Below are 21787 nucleotides of genomic sequence, written 5' to 3'. Positions count from 1 at the left end.
ACTGGCTTTCCTTCAAGTTCACTGATTGTTTATTCTGCATGCTCAAATATGCTGTTGAACACCTCTAATGATTTTTTTTTTTAATTTCACTTGTTGAAATTTTCAGCTCTTGAGCCATACTTCCATGTTATTTGTATCTTGCGGGTTTTGTTGAAAACTGGAATTTTTGAATATTACATTGTGGCAACTCTGGAAATCAGATTTTTTCCACTAACTGAATACTTGTTGATGTTTTTTGTTGAAAGCTACTGTCACCCATTTGAGTAGTGACAGCATCAAGCAAATGGTTTTGCAAAGCATGAATTTCTTGTATATGCTATCACTGAAGTCATCCTTTTAATTTATCAGTTCTCAGATAGTTAGGCCATAAAGATTTCCTGAAAGATCTGAAGCCAAAAGGAGCAGACTTTTTAAATACATATAAATGTTATATATAACTTTTTATATATAAAAGGTTTATATATACATGTATACATACATACATACATATACACACATATACATATACTACTTTTTAATATATATGTGTGTGATTCTCTGTGTGTGTATACATATATACATACATATCTTCCAGTCTTTGCAAATTGGCTCTGAGCTGGGATACTCCACCGATCTTTAAGCAGGTGTTCTCCAACTCAGCTTTTGATTTCACCTCTTGCTTTGGGGTCAACGAGATGTACAAAGCTGGCTTCCTTTCAGGCCTTTTCTGAGCCTGTGCCTACCTTATGCATATGCATTGCACTCTAGACTCTGTTATGCCCTTCAAAACTCTTATTCCCCCAAGGGTTTTTCCCCTCACCCTTGTCATTATCAGGCTTTGGGGGCTCTCTGTTGCTTGTCTTATCTGCCTTTGCTTGTCCCAGGCAGCTATGGGTAGTATATATTTTTAGATCCTTTTGAAAGACACCAGTCAGATAGCCACTCAATGCCTCAGAGTAGGAGTAGGAAACAAAGGTCATCCTCTGTATACTACTCCCTCAGGGATCCTCCAGAGAGGTCATAAAACCCAAATGCTATTTTTGGAGAACAAGGTCCATATTTCAACCCCTGGCACCAGCAAGAAGCACCATAAATGTGGCTGCTGGTCTCATGGCTGCCACTGATCTGGAGAATGGGGGATTTTAGGCAGATAAGCAAAAACTCCACAGTGCATTCTTCCCAAAATTTAGCAGTTTCTTTCTTCATTATGCACTTATATGGTTGCTATAAGATTTTTAATTAGATTCCAGAGTTCTGAAAATTTTGATTCTGTCAGTTTTTGTCAATTTCATTGGTCTCTTCAGTGGAGGGACTGCTTGGTGCTCCCTACTCCACTGTTTCCGTGATGTCACTTTTTCATGAAGACTTTATTTTATTCATGATATTCGTAATTCATGCCTTCTCCTGTCTCTCTCATTTTCTTCAACAGGCTGGCTTTTAATTTATAGATTTTTTGACAGATCCAAAAGTCTGGCTTTCTTTTTTTATTGATTTTCCCCTACTGTTTGCTCAAGTACTATGTCACTGATTTTGGCTCTCATATTTATAATTTACTATTTCCTTTCTTCTACTTACCTTGAATATAAATTTCTCTTTTTCTAGTTTGGTGAAGTGGAAGCTTAAGTCATTGATTTTTATCTTTTCTTAAATGTAAACATGTGAAAGTATAAATTTTCCTCTGTTATGTACATTAGTATGGGTTCTAAAAAAAAAACTGTGGTTAACAAGTTTTGACAAAAATGCTAAGAAATTGAAACTCATTTGCACTGTTGCTGGGTTATAAAATAATGCCATCACTGTGGTGATTCCAATATGGTGTCTCACTCAAGGAAAGTACTCTCCTAAAATATTGTGGTTCATGTTGCTAAAATAAGTGTTTAATTTTTCATGAAATACTGGTCCTAGAACATGAATAAATGTTTTGAAAAAATATAAAAATGGTCAAAGTGCTCATGAAAATATTTCCCAAATGGAAGGGTTATTATAAAAATAGCAATTAATGTTTTACTTCCCCACCAACATTGCACAAAGATTCTAATTTATACAAATTTTGAAAAACACTTGATGTCTTTGTGTTAGTGATAGACCGTTTTGATTATATTAGCTTTGTAACGTATTTTGAAAATAGGCAATGTGAGTCTTCTGCCATGTTTTTCTGTTTCAAAATTATTTTTGCTATTTTAGATCCCTTTAAATTGCATATGTATTTTAGCATGACTATGTATGTGAAAAAAAAATGCCATTGGGATTTTAATAGGGATTGCATTGGATACGTAGATCACTTTGAGTAATATGGACACCTTACCATATTGTCTTGTAGTCTATGAATACGGGATATGTTTCCATTTCTTTGTGTCTTCTTTAATTTCTTTCAGCAATGTTATATAATATTTAGTGTACAAGTTTCACTGTATAAGTCCTTCAGTATACATTTTTCAGTGTATAAGTCCTTCACCTCCTTGGCTAGGTTTACTACTAAATATTTTGTCATTTTTGATGCTACTGTATATGAAATTGTCTTTTTAAGTTTTTTTCTAATTGTTCATTGTTAGTGTATATAAATGCAACTTATTTGGAAGCATTAATTTTGTGTCCTTCAACCTTGTTAAATTTGTTTATTAATTCTAATACATATTATTGTGGAGTCATTAGGATTTTCTACATATAATATCATGTCATCTGCAAACAAGATAACTTTACTTCTTTCTTCCCAATTTGAAAGCATTTTATTTCTTTTTATCGCCTAATTGTGTTGGCTAGGACTGCCAGTACTATGTTGAATAGAAGTGGAAAGAGCAAGTATCTGTGTCTTGTTCCTAATCTTAGAGAAAAAGCTCTTAATCTTTTATCACTAAGTGAGATGTCAAATGTGGGATTTTTTTATTGCCTTTTTATTATTTTAAAGTACTTTGTTTCTACTCTTAGTTTGTTGAGTGTATTTATCATGAAAGTGTGTCGAATTGTCAAATGCTTTTTCTGCATTATTTAAATTCACATGGAATTTTTGTCCATTGTTTTGAAATGTAATATATTACATTGATTAATTTTATATGTTGAACTATTCTTGCATTGCAGGTATAAATCACATTTGGTCATGGTGTGGGATTCTTTTATCCATTTATTTTTTTCCTAATTTCATTTAGTTGTTTATCCATGTTCTCTTTTAGTTTGTCAAGTTTCTTTAGACCATATTTAAAAATTTTTATCAGACAGATCTGAATTCCTTTAGTGTCAGTTTCTGGAGACTTATTTTGTTCCTTTAATTCATCATGTGTCCCTATTTCTTTGTATGCCTTGTGATCTTTTGAAGAGATTTGATCATTTGAATAAACCACTACCTTTCCCTATCTCCATAGACTGAATTCATGCAGGGGGACACCTTCAGCAATCAGCCTCAATATTGGTTCAGGAACTCTCAAAACTTTTCTGGGAGTGTGTCTTTTGGGGGCTTGTGTGTTTGCATTTAATTATTTCAAATTTCACACAGTCTGCCCATGTTTATGGAGGTCGTAATATCTTGATCCTCCTGGTGTCTTCTGTGGAACTGCACCTGTAATGTGCCGCTTAGCTCACCTGTGTTTCTGTGGTTTTCAAACTATGTGACAGATTTCTCAGCACTCTGAGACAGGTGAGAGGAACACCAGTCCCTCCATAGCTCCCAAATAAGCCAGAGTGCTGGATGAATGATCCAGTCATTTTTACACTTAGAGAGGAGCCCCCATATGAGAGTTTTCCTCCTGGTTGCACCACACTATACCATGTACAGAGAAGAACACAGACATTCAAATTGCCTCGAGCTATCTTACACTTTTGCTAGAATTCTTTTTTTGCCATTGCATTGGACTGGATGCTGTAACTTATAAAATTGTTTCTAAAGTTCTAAAGTGACAAAGGTATTTTGTGCAAAACCTATTCATATATTGTTGTTGATTCAGTGTCTATGTTGGGGAACAAGGGACTAAAGCCTCCTAGTCTACCGTCTTGCTTACTCCAGCTAATCCTCTCTTTTCTATTTTTTAGAGATAATTTTAAATATCAGAGTTACTTATTTTTATATTTTTGAGAATTTTTATAAGACTTTATTTGAGCCAAACTGACAACAATGTTGGGAAGCAGGATATCAAATGCTCTCAGAGGTACTTCTTTTTAAATTTGGGTACAATTTACCAGTGAAGCTATTGTAAAATTTTCAGTTTTCCACCTGTTGATTTATAATTATAATAAAATGTGGTTACATATAATTTAATTTAATCTACTATATATTTTATTTAATTGAAATATATTCAAACTTACTAAGAATTTTTATAACATCTGTTATGAACCGAAGATGGTTTCATGTACAGTTGTAAAAAAAAGTGTATTCTGCTCTTGATAAAAAGAATGACCTATATAAGTCTTTTTTATGTATTCCTCAAACCTGTATATGTTCCTATCAATGAAGCAACCTTTCTCAATCTTTCTGAAAGGGATCAGGAGAGAAACTGTGGTGAAACAACCTGGGATAAAGATTAATAATCATTCAGCATTGGTAATCAGCAGTTTTAAGGAAAGTGCTTTCATTGAGAGAGACATTAATGATTTTTAGTAGACATAGAAGGAATATGACCACATCAGAGGTTAAGGTTAGGGTTAGCAAAAAAAAACGTAAAATATTTTAAATCACATTTTAAAAGCTCACATTAAGACTTTAAAAATATGAATACAAAGTTAAATTTCCCTATGGATTCTGTTATTTGCAAGCACCATAAAGCCTAATTCACAGTACTGACAAGCATGACCTTTATGGGGTTATAAATATATGTAGCCATTCATTTTTGACTAGCTTTATAGAGTTATAATTTACATAACATAAAATTGCCTATTTAAAGTATATAGTTGAGTGATTTTTCATATATATATATATATATATATGCAGAGTAGTACAATCAGCATGACTGATTTTATTTTATTTTTAGAGTTTTTTAAATTATTAGTTTTGTCTTTCAGTTAAAATTCACTTTCAATATTATTTTTATTGGTTTCAGGTGTAGAGAATAGAGGCTAGACAATCATATACTTTACAAAGTGTTTCCCCCAATATTTCCAGTATGCAGCTGGTTCCATACATAGTTATGCTGTACTTTACAACTGCATGATAATTTTTAACTACCAATTCGTACTTCTTAATCCCTTCACACTTTCACCAAGTCCCCCAAACACCCTCTCCTCTGACAATCACCACTGTCTATGAGTCTGTTTCAATTTTGTTTTTTCATTTATTTTGTTCTTCAGATTCCACATATACCATATTTTGCTGTGTATATTGCGCACCCACATTTTTGACCCAAACTTTCAGGAAAAAACTTTCATTTTAATTTTTTAATTCGATTATTTATTTATTTATATTTAGAAACAAAACCAATTATCATATTCTAGGGTATTACTCTGCATACAGATATCTTTATTGCTTTCTGGAGTTACACTTTTAACACAGAAGCATAAATAAAATAATTAAAAACATTTATATAGATACAGAATTAGTACTACCTGTGTATAATGCACATCCTTATTTTTCCCTCAAAAATTTGGGCAAAAAATTATACACAGCAAAATGTGGAGTAAGTGAAATTATATGATATTGGTTTTTCTCTCACTGACTTATTTCCCAGAGTGTATTAACTTCTAGGTCCATCCATGCTTTCACACAAGGTGAGATTTTATTATTTTTTTATGCTTGAGTAATATTCCATTGGATATATTTTTATCCATTCATCTATTGATGGGAACTGGGTTTGGTTCCACATTGTGGCTATTGTAAATAATGCTGACATGAATATAAGGGTGCATATATTCTTTTAAATTTGTGTTCTGGGTTTCTTCAGATGAAACCTCAGAAGTGGAATTGCTGGGTCATAAGGCAGTTCCGTTCTTAATTTTTTGAGGAACCTCAATAATGTTTTCAATAGTGGCTGCACAATCTGCATTCCCACCAACTGTGCACGAGGGTTCCCTTTTCTCTACATCTTTGCCGACACTTGTTTGTTGATTTGTTGATGATGGCCATTTTGACAGGTGAGGTGATATCTTATTGTGGCTAAAAAATTTTGCATTTTTCTGATGATTAGTGATGCTGGACATTTTTTCATGTGTCTATGGGCCCTCTGCATGTCCTCTTTAGAGAAGTGTCTATTCAGGTCCTTTACCCGTATTTTAATTGGATTGTTTGTTTTTCTGATGTTGAGTTGTATAAGTTCTTTATAAATTTTGGATATTAACCTCTTATTAGATATATCATTGGTAAATATGTTCTCACATTCAGTGGGTTGTCCTTTCACTTTGTTGATAGTTTCCTTTGTTTTACAAAAATTTTTCATTTTTAAATTTTTATTTATTTGAATCTTTTGTTTATTTTTATTTTTTAAATTTTTATTGTTATTCAATTACAGTTGTGTGCCTTTTTTCCCCATCCCTCCACCCCCCCCCCGCCCAACCCCCCTCCCTCCCCCACCTCCACCCTCCCCCTTGATTTTGTCCGTGTGTCCTTTATAGTAGCTCCTGTAATCCCCTCTCCTCACTGTCCCCTCCCCACTGCCCCCTGGCTATTGTTAGATTGTTCTTAACTTCAATGTCTCTGGTTATATTTTGTTTGCTTTTTTCTTCTGTTGATTATGTTCCAGTTAAAGGTGAGATCATTTGGTATTTGTCCCTCACCATATTTATTTGAATCTTTATGGGTTCTTTATTCAAATGGCTGGCAATCTGAGAAGACAGCAGGTTATGTACCCTAACAGACCATCTTCCATTTTCTTTTAAGCGAGCCTTATCACCCTTAAGTTCTTTTTATTTTATTTTTTTCTCTTCCCTCCACCAGTTTTCCCTTCCCCTGCTCAGTCCTACCCCATTTTGGCTTTGTCCATGGGTCCTTCACACATGTTCCTTGATGACCCTTCCCCTTTTCTTTCCCCCGTTATCTCCCTCTCCAATCCCCTCTGCAGTCCTGTTGTTTTTTGTTTGCTTGTTTGTTTGTTTGCTTGCTTGTTTCCCTTACCCTGGGAGATATGTCAGAAAAATTATTGCTACCAGAAATACTGAAGATTTTACTGCCTATGTTTTCTACTAAGATTTTTATGGTTTTGAGTCTAACATTTAAGTCTTTAATTCTTTTTGAGTTTATACATATGTATGATGTAAGAAGGTGGTCAGTTTCATATTTTGCACATATCTGTCCAATTTTCCCAATAGCATTTATTGAATAGACTATCTTACCTACCCCATTGCAGGGACTTGCCTCCTTTGTCAATATTAAGAGACCATAAAGGCAGGTGTTTATTTCTGGGCTCTTTATTCTGTTCCATTGATCTATATGTCTGTTTTTATGCCACTATCATGCTGTTTTCATTACTATGGCCTTGTAGTATAGTTTCATATCATGTAGTGTGATACCTCTAGCTTTATTCTTTCTCAATATTTGTGAGGCACTTGGAAGGTTTTTGTGGTTCCATATGAAAATTTTTAATATTTTATTTATTTAGTTTTAGAGAGAGAAAAAGGAAGGGAAAAAGAAAGGGAGAGAAACATCGATGTGAGAGAGATACATTGATTGGTTACCTCTCTTAGGAGCCCTGACCTGAGACTAAACCCTCAACCCAAGTATGTGCCCTCACTGAGAATCAAACCCAGGGACCTTTCACTTTGTGGAACAGTGCCCAACCAACTAAGTCACACTGCTCTAGGCAGTTCCACATAAATTTTTGTATTATTTGTTTTTTCATTCTGTAAAATACAGAATGTAAAATTACAGAATATTTTTCATTCTGTAAAATATACCATGGTATTTTGATGAGAATTTTGTTTACAGATTGCTTTGGATAGTATTGACATGTTTATGATGTTAATTCTTCTTATCTACGAACATGTTATATGCTTCCATTTATTTGTATCTTCTTAGATTTTTTCCTACCTCCTTGGTTAAATTTATTCCTAAGCATTTTATTTTTTGATGAAATTATAAATGGGATTGTTTTCTTAGTTTTTGATAGTCCATTACTGATACATGTAAATGCAACCAATTTCTGAATATTAACTTCATATCCTGCTATTTTACTGAATATTTATCAGTTCTAACAGTTTTTTTGGTGGAATCTTTAGGGTTCTCTCTTTATAGTACCATGTTATTTGCAAATAACAACAGCTTTACTTCTTCCTTTCCAATTTGGATGCCTTTTATTTCTTGTCTGATTGCTGTATCTGGAACTTCCAATACTATGTTGAATAAGAGTGGTGATAGTGGACATCCCTGTCTTGTTCCTTATCTTAAGAAAAATGCTTTTTAGGTTTTGCACTTTGAGTGTGAGGTTGGCTGTGGGATTGCCATATATGGTCTTTATTATGTTGAGTTATATTTAATAAAAATGGATGCTTGATTTTTTCAAATGCTTTTCTGCAACTATTGATATGATATAATTTTAAACCTTCTTTTCATTTTTGTGGTGTATCATGTTAATTGATTTTTTAATATTGTACCAACCTGGCATCCTAGGAATAAATCCCATTTGATCTAAGTGTATCATCTTTTTAATGTATTTTTATTCAGTTTGCTAATATTTTGTTGAGGATTTTAGCATCTATGCTCATCAAGGATATTGGCCTACAATTTTCTTTCTTTATAGTGTCTTCATCTGGTTTTGGAATTAGGGTAACACTAGCCTGGTAAAATAAGCTTGTCAGTCTTTACTCCTCTTGAACTTGTTGGAATAGTTTGAGAAGGATAGATGTTAGTTCTTTGACTCAGATGTTTGGTAAAATTCCCCTGTGAAGCCATCGTCTCTAGGACTTTTGTTTGCTGTGAATTTATTGATTACTGCTTCAATTTTATTAGCTGTAATCAGCCTGTACAAATTTTCTGGTTATGTTTTTATTTCATTTTGGAAGTTTGTACATTTCTAGAATTTTATCCATTTCTTCCAGATTGTCCAATTGATTGGCATATAGTTATTCATAATAATTTCTTATAATAGTTTTCATTTCTGTGGTGTCAGTTGTTACCTCTCTTTCATTTCTGATTTTTGTTTATTTGAGTCCTATCTCTTTTTCTCTTTTTTTTTCTGGTGAATCTCATTAAAGGTTTATCGATCTTGTTTTCCGTTTCAAAGCATAAGCTCTTTGTGTCATTGATTTTTTTTTTTATTTTTTTCAGTCTATATGTTGTTCTTTTTTCTAGTTGTTTAGGGGTATGGTTAGATGGTTTATTTGAGATTTTCCTGGCTTCTTGGGTTAGGCCTGTATTGCTATAATTTTTTCTCTTAGGACTGCCTTCACTGTGTCCCATAGATTTTAAATCGTGTGTTCATTTTCATTTGTCTCAGGATAGCTTTCGATTTCTTCCTTGATCTTACTGTTAACCCATTCATTTTTTAGTAACTTGTTATTTAGTATCCGTGTGTTTAAGTTTTATTTCCATAATTGATTTCTAGTTTCATTTTATCATAGTCAGAGAAGATGCTTGATATATTTCAGTCTTCCTATATCTACTGAAACTTGTTTTATGTCTTAACATGTGGTCTATCCTAGAAAATGTTACATGTGCACTTGAAAAGAATGTATATTCTGCTTCTTTGGGGTGAAATGCTCTGAAGATATTGATTTAATCCTTCTGATCTAGTTTGCTATTTAAGGTGAATTTCCTTGTTGATATTCTATCTGGAAGAGCTCTTCAGATGTCAATGGTGTGTTAAAGTTTCCTACTACGATTGTGTTACTGTTGATCTTTCCCTTTATTTCTATCAAGATTTGCTTTATATATTTAGGTGCTCCTGTGTTCAGAGCATAAATGTTTACAAGGGTTATATCCTCTTCTTTAATTGATTCATTTATCATTATGTAATGTCCTTTTCTGTCTCTCTTTTTTAAAGAATTTATTTATTTTTAGAGAGAGGGTAAGGGAGGGAGAAAGAGAGGGAGAGAAACGTCAATGTGCGGTTGCCTCTCACACACACCCTACTAGGGACCTGGCCTGAAACCCAGGCATGTGCCCTGACTGGGAATTGAACCAGTGGCCCTTTGCTTCACAGTCTGGCACTCATCCCACTGAGCCACACCAGCCAGTGCGCTTTTCTTGTCTCTTACTGTGGCCTTGTTTTAAAGTCTATTTTGTCTGATACAAGTGTTGCTACCCCAGATTTTCCTTCTTTTCCATTTGCATGAAATTTCTTTTTCTTCTCTTCCCCTTTACTTTGTGTGTATATTTCATTCTGAGGTGAGTCTCTTGTAGACAATGTGTGTGTGTGTGTGTGTATATATATGTATGTATATATATATAAAAGTATATATATATATGGGTTTCTTATCAATTCACCTACCCCATGTCTTTTTTAAAATATTTTATTAATTTATTGTTAGAAGGGAACAGAGGGAGAAAGAGAGGGAGAGAAACATCAATGTGTGGTTGCCACTTGCACACCCCCAACTGGGGACCCGGTCTGCAGCCCAGGCATGTGCCCTAACTGGGAATCAAACTGGTGACCCTTTGATTCACAGGCCAGTACCGAATCCATGGAGCCACACCAGCCAGGGTCCCATGTATTTTGAATGGAGCATTTAAGCCTTTTGCATTTAAAGTGATTATTCATAGGTATTTATTTATTGCCATTTTATTCTTTATAACTATGTTCCTCTGTTTTTTTCTTCTTTTTTTTCCTCTTAGGAAGATTCTTTAACACTTTTTTAAAACACATTTTGGTGATAATGAACTTCTTTAGTTTTTTTTGTCTGGGAAGCTTTTTATCTCTCCTTTGATACCTAGTTGTAGTAGCATTGCTGGGTAGAGTAATTTTGGTTGTAGGTCCTTGCTTTCATCACTTTGAAAATTTCATGCCAGTCCCTTCTGCCCTGAAATATTTCTGTTGAGAATACAGCTAAGAGTCTTATAAGAACCCCCTTGTAGGTAACTAGCTGCCTTCCTCTTGTGGCTTTTAAGATTCTCTCTTTGATTTTAACCTTTACCATTATAATTATGATGTATCTTGGTGTGGACCTCTTTGGGTTCATCTTGTTTGGGCCTCTCTGTGCTTCCTGGACTTGTGTATATATTTCCTTCACCAGGTTAGGGAAGTTTTCAGTCATTGTTTCTTCAAATAGGTTCTGAATCCCTTGTTCTCTTTCATCTCCTTCTGGTACCTCTGAGATGGGGATGTTATTTTGCCTCATATTGTTCCCACAGTCCCTGAAAAAAAATCATTATTTTTTATAATTTTTTTTTTGCTGTTCTGATTTTGTGGTTTTTGTTACCTTGTCTTCCAGATCACTGATTTGATTTTCTGCATCATCCAATTTACTGTTTTATGCTTTCTAATGTATTCTTCATTTCAGATATTGTATCCTTCATTTCTGACTGGTTCTTTTTTATGGGTTCTACGTTTTTTTATGGTTGTTATCTTTCTCTTGAAGTTCTCAGTAAGTTCCTTGATCATTCTTATAACTATTGTTTTGAACTCTGTATCTGGTAGGTTGCTGGCCTCTGATACTTGTAGCTCTTTTTCTGGGGAGTTCTCCTTTTCTTTCATTTGGGGCATGTTTCTTTGTCTTCCCATTTGGGCTCTCTCTATATATTTGTTTCTGTGTATTAGATAGATCTTCTATGTCTCCCAGTCTTGGTATTCTGGCCTTATGTGGTGTCTTATGGTGCACTCTTCCTGATCACCTGAGCTAGGTGCTCCAGAAATGTTCCTTGTTTGTGTTATATGAGCCCTCTAATTGTAGTTGAGTCTTGATTGCTGTTGGCCCATCTGTGGGTGGGGTTACTTTTTTGGCTAGCTATGGGGTTTGACCCTGACTGTAATGTATAAGCTCCTGTGCAGGAGCTGACTCTACAAATCTAAATTCACTCTAGCAGGTTCTGGTGCCTGATAAGATCTCCTTTTTGTGTGCCATTCATGAAGTTAATTGCATCATGCTTTGATTTGTTCTGAACCACTGGATATGTTGGTTCTGGGGGCCACTTGGGAGGAACTACAGTGACATCAGTGTCAAGCGTTACCTGTAACTGGCCCTGGGCTACCTATTTGGAGTTACAAAGTGATCATCTACAGTATATGGCTGCCTCTGCTGGGTGTGGGTGTGCACGGGAGCATCCAAGCTGTGTATCAAGGCTGGTTTCCACCAACACTGAGCCCAGGGGCAGTTTGGCCAAAGGCCCAAGCCTCCCTGAGATCTGCTTCTGCCTTGAGCTGCCTGTTTAGGCTCAGTCACTGAAAGAGCCTCTGGCTATAGTGAGTTACTTGAGGGACTCTCTCAGTTTGTCACCAAGTAGGGGCAAGTGGTGTTCACCAGATTGATACATATTTAATGATGAACTCAGTGCTGGGTTTGAGACCACTCAGCAACAGTCTCAGAGTTCACAAAGGTTAGCTGCCACCAGCCAGGTGCCCAGACCTTTGTGGGGAGTCAGCATTTCAGGTATTCATCAGGGTGAAGCCAGCAGTGTTTCTCATTCCCAAACAGACCAAGATTTGGACATGTGAAGGACGGACTCTGCACAGGATTAGTGGCTCTGGTCTAGTGTGCAAGGGAAAATGGCCCCCAGCCAAGAACCACACAACTCAGTTTTTCCCAGAGTGTGCCCAGACCTCCTAGAGAGTCTTCTGCACCAGGAACTAGGCCAGCCACAGCATGCTGACAATATTACAGATTGCAAGTTCAGCAGGGCAGGGCCTCAGGGAGTCAGGAGGGTGGAGCTAGTGGTTCTCTCCTGATGTGTCTAGTAGATCTTTCATGAGGGGATGGGTAACCACTACTGTGCTCTGTGGGAGGTTGGGGTTTTGCTTCTCTAGTGCAAGGCACAACTTCTATGGCCAGTGGAGATTTACGTGCCATTGCTCTGGCACCCACAGCATGTGATAGTTTCTGTGGTATCCTGAAGGGGGCAGGAGAAATGGCCTCTGCCCCATTGCCACACAACTTTGCTCCTGTTCTTGCAGTGTTTTCCCTCAAGGTCCCCTCAAGAAAGTGTACATATACCACAGGGTCAGGCAACAGACTCCTCTGCAGGGCAGTAGCTTGGCAAGGCCATGTGACAGTGAGTCATGAAGGTAGGTCTTATGCAGGCTCCCTGGGACTAGTGCAGTTTGGAGGGGACTGCTTGACCCAGGAAAGGTGGCATTTGTGGGTGGTAATGGGAGAAGGACTCAGCACAGGGACCCTACTGGCTGTCACTTCAGCTCTCTCCCCAGAGCCATACAACCCAATCTGTCCTTACATGACTCCAGTCTGCTTCAGTCCTCCCTTCCTCTGCCAAAGCCAAGGGTGAGTGTCTGAAAACGAGATTTTATGTGTTGGTCCTTTAAGAGGTCATTTGGGTTTCTAGCAGACTCCCATCTCTCCCTGGCATACAAAATCCTTGCTAATTTTCACAGCCAGATGTTATGTGGGTGCCTCTTCCTGGGTCTGTTTCTCCAGGCTGCAGAGTCCAGTGTGAGGTTGAGACTCCATGTTCCTCAGGGGTAACCATTGCAGCTGAGATATCCTTCTGGATACTCAGCTGTTACATGTGGGTGCGGAGCAGCCCTTTGTGCACCTTTGTCCTTCCTACAGTCTTGATGTGGCTTCTGTAAATCCTTAGTTATAAAACTTCTGTTCAGCTTGTATTCGGTTGGTTATTCAGGCTGATTGTTCTTTAATTTAGTTGTAATTCCAGTTCTGATGTGGGAGGAGGTGAATGTAACTTCCAGATACTCTACCACCATCTTCTCAGCATGATTGATTTTAGAACATTCTCTTCACCCCAAAAAGAAACCTGTATCCATTACAGTCACTCTCCATCTCCTCTCCTAAGCTCTAGTCAGCCATTAATCTACTTTCTCTCTCTATGGATTTGCCTACTGTGCACATTTCACAAGAATGGAATAACACAATTGTGGTCCTCAGTAACTGGCTTGTTCCACATAGCATTGTGTTTTCAAGGTTCATCTTTGGAGTAGCATGTGTCAGTACTTCATTTTGTTCTAATTGTTGAATAACATTTATTGTACGGAAATACCACATTTTTTGTATCCAACATCAACTGATGGACATTGTGGTCGTTTCTACTTTTAGGCTCTTACAAATAATGCTGCTAAGCATTTGTGTACAAGTTTGTGTGTGTGTGTATGCTTTTATTTCTCTTCATATGGTAACTCTGTTTAACACTTTTGAGGAACTGCTAAACTCTTTTCCAAAGTGGGTGCACCATTTTACAATTGCAAAAGCAATGTATGAAGGTTCCAGTTTCTCTGCATCCTCACCAATATTTGTGTTGTACACCTTTGCGATTATACTGGGTTTAAGATGGTATCTTCTGTGGCTTTATATGCATTTCCTTAATGTCTAATAATGTTGAGCATAGTTTTGTGTACTTGATAGCTATTTGTATATCTTTTTTGGAGGATTTGTATTTGAATTCCTTGTCCATTTTGTTTTTGTTTTTGTTTTTTTTACACCATTCCAAGTATTTCCATTTTTCCTCTCTTCCTAGCACCTAATAGTACTGCACTTCTTGACCCCCTTGGTTTGGAAAGGTGGAAGGGATGAGCTCAATACCTTCCATTAGTTGTCTCTCTTATTTTCTATTTCCTCAGTTCTTTACCACTGCTCCCTGGGATCACTTCTCAGATAAACTACTTGCACTCAAGCCTTCATTTCATGATCTGACTTTGGGGTACCCAAGCTAAGATATCTTGTAAATATAAACCATAATAATAATAATCACAGCTATAGTTAACCTTTTCATGAGGCCCTGCCATCCACTGGTTACATTGTGTTCAGAGGATAAACAACAGCCCTGGTATATACAAACTGGGAGAGATTATATGTAAGGAGTGCTGGAGGATAACCTTTAAATCTAGATCTGTTGGAGCTCTTACTGCCTTTCAACACTGACTGCATGCAGCACTGTCAAAAAATGCTTTAAATACATTGAGTGTTTGAAAACTAAAAAATAATGTATTTCAAATTAATCTTAAAGCAAGGCTGTCCAGGTGCTTCCTAATAATAATAAAACTACTGTTCATTTGAAGGTATACTATGTGCCAGGTTCTGTGTAATTTTATGATCTTACTTTATCTTCACAACAAACCTGTGAGATAAACCAAGCACTATTTCACCAATTTTGTAAGTAGGATATCTGCTTCTACCACAATGCCTGCTAAATAAAAAGAAAAAGGAAATTGCTAAGAGTGAATGCAGTGTGAAATATAGCCAAAACGCTTTTAGAAATATACCTGAGTGGGGGGCGGGGGGGAGCTCTGCCTGTCCATCATGGATGAAAATAAGTCTACCAAGACCTGATCTGCTTGGGGAGGAAAGGTGACCAATCTCTCAAAGGAGAAGGGCCAGGAGCCTTTTCCTCAATGGACTTTTATTGGGTTCAATAAAAGGAATACAGGTAAAACTCATCAGTCATTGTCAGGCAGTAAGGATAAACAATAGATAACACAAAGATCTATGAGGGCTTATTCTGAGTCAGAGTCAGTTAGCTAAAGGGCTATAAAACTTTTGGAAACAAACTCATTTCATGCTTTGACCCTTATCAGAAAACTGAGGACATTCTTAGCAAAGCAGGTTTCACAGGATTTTATGTATTCTTTCTTAGGCCTGATCGCCCCGGGGAACGTGCCTTTTCCAGCACAGGGCTGCACCCACCTCTGGCATTGTTTCAAGCTTAAGTCAGGCAGGGGAAGTAGGGCAGCCAAGAGATTAGGAGACTTCTTACAGACAGAATGAGGACTCGAGCTATGTCAAAGCTGAGGGGCGAGGGTCCATCACTCCCCTTTTCTATAGGTCCTTCCTTTAGGGCCCCTTAGTGACCATGCCTGTCTTAGGTCATCCCTTCCTTGAGGAATCTTTCCCATCATTGGCTAACTGGTCATCCACTCGGGGCCAAGCAGGGTGAAGTAAAAGGGGGCAGAGGCAGTGCCCCTGCCAGGGAGATAAGCTTTGTCTCTTTAGTGGCTTATGGTCCCAAGGTCTCTCACTCAGCCTTAGCCATGGGGGGTTACAGCTTCTGAAACCAGGCAGGGCGGTTCCCAACACCTGAGACCATAATATCTGATAAGGTATACTTTAAAGCAAAGAAAATTAGTAGACAAAGAGAATATTATATAATGGTTAAAGCATTACTCCACCAGGAAGACATGAGGATCTTAGATGTGTACACATTCAAGTATCAGAGCCTCAAAGTACAGGAAGCAAAAACTGGTGGAACTGAAAGGAGAAATGGCCAAGTCAACAGTTATTGTTAGGGCTTCAAAACCCTCTTTTCAACAAGTAATAGAATTACTTGAGAGAAAATCACCAATGATATAGAAGATCTGAATAATATAATCAATATAACAATGGAATCTACATGACATATACAGAATACTCTAACCAACAACAGCAGAATATACATTTCTTTCAATTTCCCATGCATTGTTCACCTGAATAGGCTATCTCCTGGGCCATAAAACAAACCTCAACAAATTTAATAGACTTGAAATCATACCGAGTATGTTCTCTGACAATAATGCAATCAAATATATCTATAACAGAAGCAAATAGAAAAATATCTGAACACTTGTAGTTGACACCATCATTCCAGTTCATTGTTGAGATCCTTGTTTTAAAAGAGCAGAAATTAGAAAGACTTTCCCCCTGAGCTGAAATACATTTCTGGATGAACAAAAAGAAAGCTTACTCAGAATATTTCAAACAGAATATTGTTGAGAGCAAGGGTGGAGGGAGAGGGACAATTTAGGAGGCTGTTAAATCAGTCTCAGCTGACATTGAAGCCTGGACTATAGGGAGGGAAGGAAGGAAGGGAGGAAGGGAAGAAAGGGAAAGAGAGAGAGAGAGAGAGAGAGAGAGAGAGAGAGAAGGAAGGAAGGAAGGAAGGAAGGAAGGAAGGAAGGAAGGAAGGAAGGAAGGAAGGAAGGAAGGAGAAAGAGAAAGAGAAGGAAGAAAGGGAAGGAAGGAAGAGAAAGAAAGAAAGGAAGGAAGGAAGGAAGGAAGGAAGAAAGAAAAAGAAGAAAGGAAGAAGAAAGGAAGTACAGCTTGCTAATTAGTAATGAAATAAGTTTCATAGCTGATTGTGTTTGGGAGGTATGAGAGTTTGCCTACCAGGTTGTGGCAGGGTTGTTAGATTACAGAGGCCTGAAAGAAGGCAAGATTCGGATGCCTTCCTAGTATATAACCCATAAATGTTTATACTTTTGTTCTCCATAAATCCTGTCTCAATTTCTAAATGGTTCAACATAGTTACCCCTACTTCAAGATTTCTTCCCTGATTATGCCATCTATCAAGTAAGACTATCATATCTAGAGAGGGAGAGGAGTTTGCTCTCTGGGGTTTGTGCGATTATTGTATTCAAGCAGTTTGATACTTGGCTTGCCCTACCATAATGTTAGGTCAAGATGTGGTTGGTACATGGTCTCCCAATTTTATTTTTTGTTCTCAATTTCAAAATACAATGATGGGGTAGCTCTCCATAAGGAAAAAAAGAAAATGTGGGGTTCTTTCCAGCATTTTGCCAAGGGGAAACTTCATTATGAATATGGTGGGTTTGAGCCTCAGCCTTTCCACCTTCATGAAGATGATGGAAATACGACAATGAGGGATTCCCAGAAGGACCCTCAAATAGTACGATAAGTGTTCATTCAGCCTAGTTTGCATGTAACAGCATCTAGAATTATGCAACTCTTTCACTTTCCACAGTCTTCTTTTTCTTTCCTTGCTATAAAAGTGAAGAGTGATAGAACTGGAATAATGATTTAACAGTCCTAGTTGTAGACTTGGTATAATTGAGGTGAGCATATATAAAAGTCTTTTTAGCATTTCTATACTTTTATGGACACTCACTTCTATGTACTTCCTGATGGAACTCTCTCTGACTTCCACCCCAACAATATCAGTGTGAAGTGGATTAAAGCATACCAAGATAGAACTCCTCCAGAGAGACAAATGGAGAACACACAAGAAGGAACCCTGGGGGACTGGTTCAAGATCACAGTGAGTATCCTGAAAAAAATGTAGGGATGTGCAGGAGAGGTAGGTCAAGGGCAGTTATGTTGTTTTCATATAGAGATGCTAGGAAAATTGTTAGGGACTGGAGGAGTTATCATTGATTATCAAAATGGCAGGTTCAGAGAAGTATAAAAAGGAACAGGCTGACTGAAAGATCACAGGAGGTTGTCTAAAGGCAAAGGTAGAAACTAATGCCAAGGAGATGGAGCAACTTCTCAATAGATGACTTGGTTTGTCTCAAGCTGAGTGTGGGGTATAGATTCTCTAGTGTTTTGTTTTGTTTTCTTTTCCATCAGAAGGACAGGTAGGATCTTCAATAAGTAGGATGTCTCATGGAACCTTATTAAAGGAAGATGATTTTAAGCATCTAAAGTTGATTATTTGGGAAGGAAATGTTGGAATAGAGAAAAGGGACAATTAGAAAATCCATATCTGGCACAAAAAAAAAGTGAAATTCTGTGCGTGGTCACTACTTTAAAGTCTTTTAAAGTTCAGTAGGAGGTCAGAATAAAAAGGTGTGTTAGGCTGTTCTCCAACCTTGTCTCCATGATGTTTCCCCTCTCTCCCATCCCTTCCATTCTTCTCACCCTTAGATCCCTTATGGGATAAAGTATGACAACACATGGCTAATGAATTCAATCAAGAGTCATTGCAGTGTCCCCTTCACTCCAGTGGACGTAAGAGAGGATGGTGAAGCCAGATGTGGGGGCACAGGGAAGGAGGAGAGACCTGGCTCAGCTGGAGCCATAGGCCTCTGAAACTAACTGTTGCTGTTCCCTTCAATCCTTGTAGTTCCACTATGTTCAACACCGGGCCCTGTTCTTTGTCCAGGGTGCCAGTGCTGCCTCTGCATTGAAGGATGTCAGCTATAAGATTTGTGATGAGGAAAACCAAAAGGTATGTTGAGGATATTACCTGTACCTAGTCCCAAAGCAGAAGGACATGCCAGAGGCTAATAACCTTCTTTGGGATTAGAGTTCCTGGTGCTTACCCCTCCTCCCCTCCCTGCAGATACTTATCTTTGTCAATACTTCTGCTGTACCCTACTCTGTGTGCAATAAGTTGAAGCCAAAAGAAATGGAGCAGTTAAAGGTAATGCAGACTCAAGGCATGTTGTGTACCTCAGACCCACCTGTTCCACCTCCAGCCCACAATTTCCCTGTCACCACTATAACCTCAGAGGTCAGTCTCCATCTCTCTCTGCAGCTGACCATGAGAAAACGATATGATGTCTCCCAGAAAGCTCTTGACCTTCATAAGCTCCGCTTTGACCCAGGTATAGCTAATATTAGTAATTCTAGGGAAGGTGAAGGCACAAATGTGTTCCTGAGAGGGAGACCTAGAAATGGTAATGAGGGAGGTGCTGGTCCTGGACCCCTCTCCACCTTTTAATTACCTCCTCTTGGCTCCCTGAAGACTTACTGGACCATGATGTTATTATAATCCTGAATCAAAGAAAGTGCATGGCTGCCACCCTGCATATCATCGAAAAGAATTTCCCTGAGGTGAGGCCTTAGGCCCAGTTCTGGTGTTATGGTTGGGGGTGGAACAGACTAGATGAAGAGCAGTTTTGTCTCTGAGATCCCAAATAGTAACCATCATTCTAACACTTCTTTCCCAAAGCTCTTGTCCCTCAACTTGCGTAAGAACAAACTGTACCAGCTGGATGACCTATCAGAAATTATGCAGATGGCCCCCACAGTTAAGAACCTGAACCTTTCAAAAAATGAGGTGAGAAGGACAGATCAAAGTTGGGTTGAGAGTTAGGCATAGTGGTCATCAGAGTGATGGTGGCAGGCAGGCAAAGGTACCTGTGGGGCAGGGAGGGGACTGGATGCAGGAGCCCAGATGTCCCTCTTTCCCTGGTATTCCTTTTGCAATTTTTCCAATATTTCACAGCTGAAGTCAGCCTGGGAGTTGGACAAGATCAGAGGCCTAAAGCTTGAAGAGCTGTGGCTGGAAGGGAACCCTCTATGTGGCACCTTCCCAGACCAGCCCACCTATGTAAGGTTGGTGATAACCACTCTCATCCTTTCACAGAGAGATCTTTCATTCACCTTCTGAGAGCCAAATTACCCATAACAGTGCCCCTCTGCAAGATGTGGAATCTCTAGTCCTCTGGAAGGACCACAGGCCTTTCCCTCACCATTCTTAGTATATGTATCTCTCACTTGGGCTTAGAGGTTTCCTATCCTTCCTCTGAACTGCTCACCTGGTTTGGAGTTGGTGTCCCACTTCTCTACACCCAGCCTTCTCTAGCATGCCCACCCAAGAGTGTGTTCCAAGAAGCAGTGCTCCCCCTCCTCACTAGAACCAAGAGAGTCCAGCCTTCAGCCAGATGCTGTTGCCCTGCATTGAGAAGGAGTCTCCACCCCAGAGTCAGGCTCAGACAGGCCCTCTTGCTTCCGAGATGACACAGAGTATCTCTATCCTATTCTGAGAGGAACTTTCTTTCCCCTCCTTCAAAAGGGTCTCCCCTAAAATCCCACACTGGCATGAGGACTTTCCCACCCTATGCCAAGAATCCAGGCCCTACATGGCTGTAATCATGACATCTATTCTTTTAGTGCAATGCCAGGGAATGGGGCAGCCTTGGAAGAACACAAGGTTCTGAGTCAAGAGGCCAGAAGTGAGCCAACACCAGTGAGCAGAGGGCCTTCCAAGGCAGTAGTGGAAGGCAGAGGCCAGAAGGGTTAATGACACAGAAGGACAGCCCTCTCAGTGGCCCCTCCCTCCACACATCACATCACCTGCCTGACCTAGGTACTATACATGGGTAGGATTCCTCAGGCAAGGAACCACCTAAGACCAGCACAGGTGCTGAGGAGCCATGAAGAGAGAAGGTGGTCATCATAAGAGGGAGCCACAGACCCCCAGCCTCATGCGGAGCTGGGGCCTCACCCTTTACTCCTTCTGGGGGAAGGTCTCCTGATCTCGTGGCTGCTGCATTTCCCACCCTCAGTTCAGACTCAGCTCCCACAGTTGACAAAGGCTCAATCAGCATCCAGTGGCCCTTAGGCCAACAAGTGCATGATTTCTGTTCCTACCTGGAGAGCCAAGGCCATCCAGGGACAGATGAAGGAAAGGGTGTTGTAGGGGAGTTCCCTTTCTTCTTTCTCCTTATCTGACCCCATCTCCCACCTCTAGGGCAGAGCATCTTTCCCACCACTTTTTTCCTTTGTCTTCACTCCCCTGTGTCCTCCCAATCTCCTCTCCTATCTTAATTCCCTTTCTTTCTTCTTCCCTCTCCCTTTCCCTTCCTGCCTCGTAATCCCTCCCTCACTCACATCCCTGCCCCAGCATCCTGAGCCATGCATGAGGTGGGCCCTGGCCCTGGCAGGATGCTGAACCCCCAGTGAGGTACCAGAGCCCTGGGCTCCCACCCCCTCCCCACTTCTCTGGAGCCTTCACTGGAGACCAGGAGGAAGAAAGGGAGGCAGGGAAGGGGAAGAAGCCCTGGAATCTGGGATCCAAATGCTGTGTCCTATGGCACTGGAGAAGGGAGGCAGGGCCCTCTGGACAAGAACTAACCAGCAGGATAGAGAGGGATTTAGAGAGAGGGAGGGCAGGAGGGAAAAGGTGATGGAGGGAGGAAGGTAATATGAACATGAAGGTGTGGAGAGAGATGAGGAGACTGTGTATTTCTGAGATTCCATATGGCAGATGGTAGGTGCTCAGCAGGCAACTGGGCTCAGAAAACTTGAAATCAGAGGCTGAGGAGGGAAGGGGGCTGCTGAGTGGGCAGAACACCTGTCTCTGTTCATGCCATGAGTATTTTAAATAAATGGAAGCATTGCA

At 39.1% G+C, this 21787-nt stretch overlaps 1 protein-coding gene across 7 annotated transcripts in view; it reads left to right on the top strand.

Annotated features, from left to right (window-relative positions):
* LOC112321362 (nuclear RNA export factor 2) overlaps nt 1–21787 on the top strand; it is a 61584-nt gene that overhangs the window by 25510 nt on the left and 14287 nt on the right. For 5 of the 7 annotated variants that reach the window (XM_045186595.3, XM_045186594.3, XM_045186589.2 and 2 more), the window contains exons 3-10: nt 17878–17974; nt 18583–18666; nt 18782–18886; nt 19001–19081; nt 19196–19265; nt 19406–19494; nt 19613–19720; nt 19889–19998. In XM_045186595.3, coding sequence (XP_045042530.2) covers nt 17927–17974; nt 18583–18666; nt 18782–18886; nt 19001–19081; nt 19196–19265; nt 19406–19494; nt 19613–19720; nt 19889–19998 — 695 coding nt within the window. In that variant the 5' untranslated portion in view covers nt 17878–17926. The remainder of the gene's footprint in view (nt 1–17877; nt 17975–18582; nt 18667–18781; nt 18887–19000; nt 19082–19195; nt 19266–19405; nt 19495–19612; nt 19721–19888; nt 19999–21787) is intronic. The other 2 variants (XM_045186593.3, XM_024578757.4) reach the window with 2 other exon arrangements.

The sequence above is a fragment of the Desmodus rotundus genome, chromosome X, assembly GCF_022682495.2.
Source record: "Desmodus rotundus isolate HL8 chromosome X, HLdesRot8A.1, whole genome shotgun sequence".
Classification (NCBI taxonomy): domain Eukaryota; kingdom Metazoa; phylum Chordata; class Mammalia; order Chiroptera; family Phyllostomidae; genus Desmodus; species Desmodus rotundus.
The sequence above is the reverse complement of the archived record's forward strand: the minus strand, read 5'-3'. Positions and strand labels throughout refer to the sequence as shown.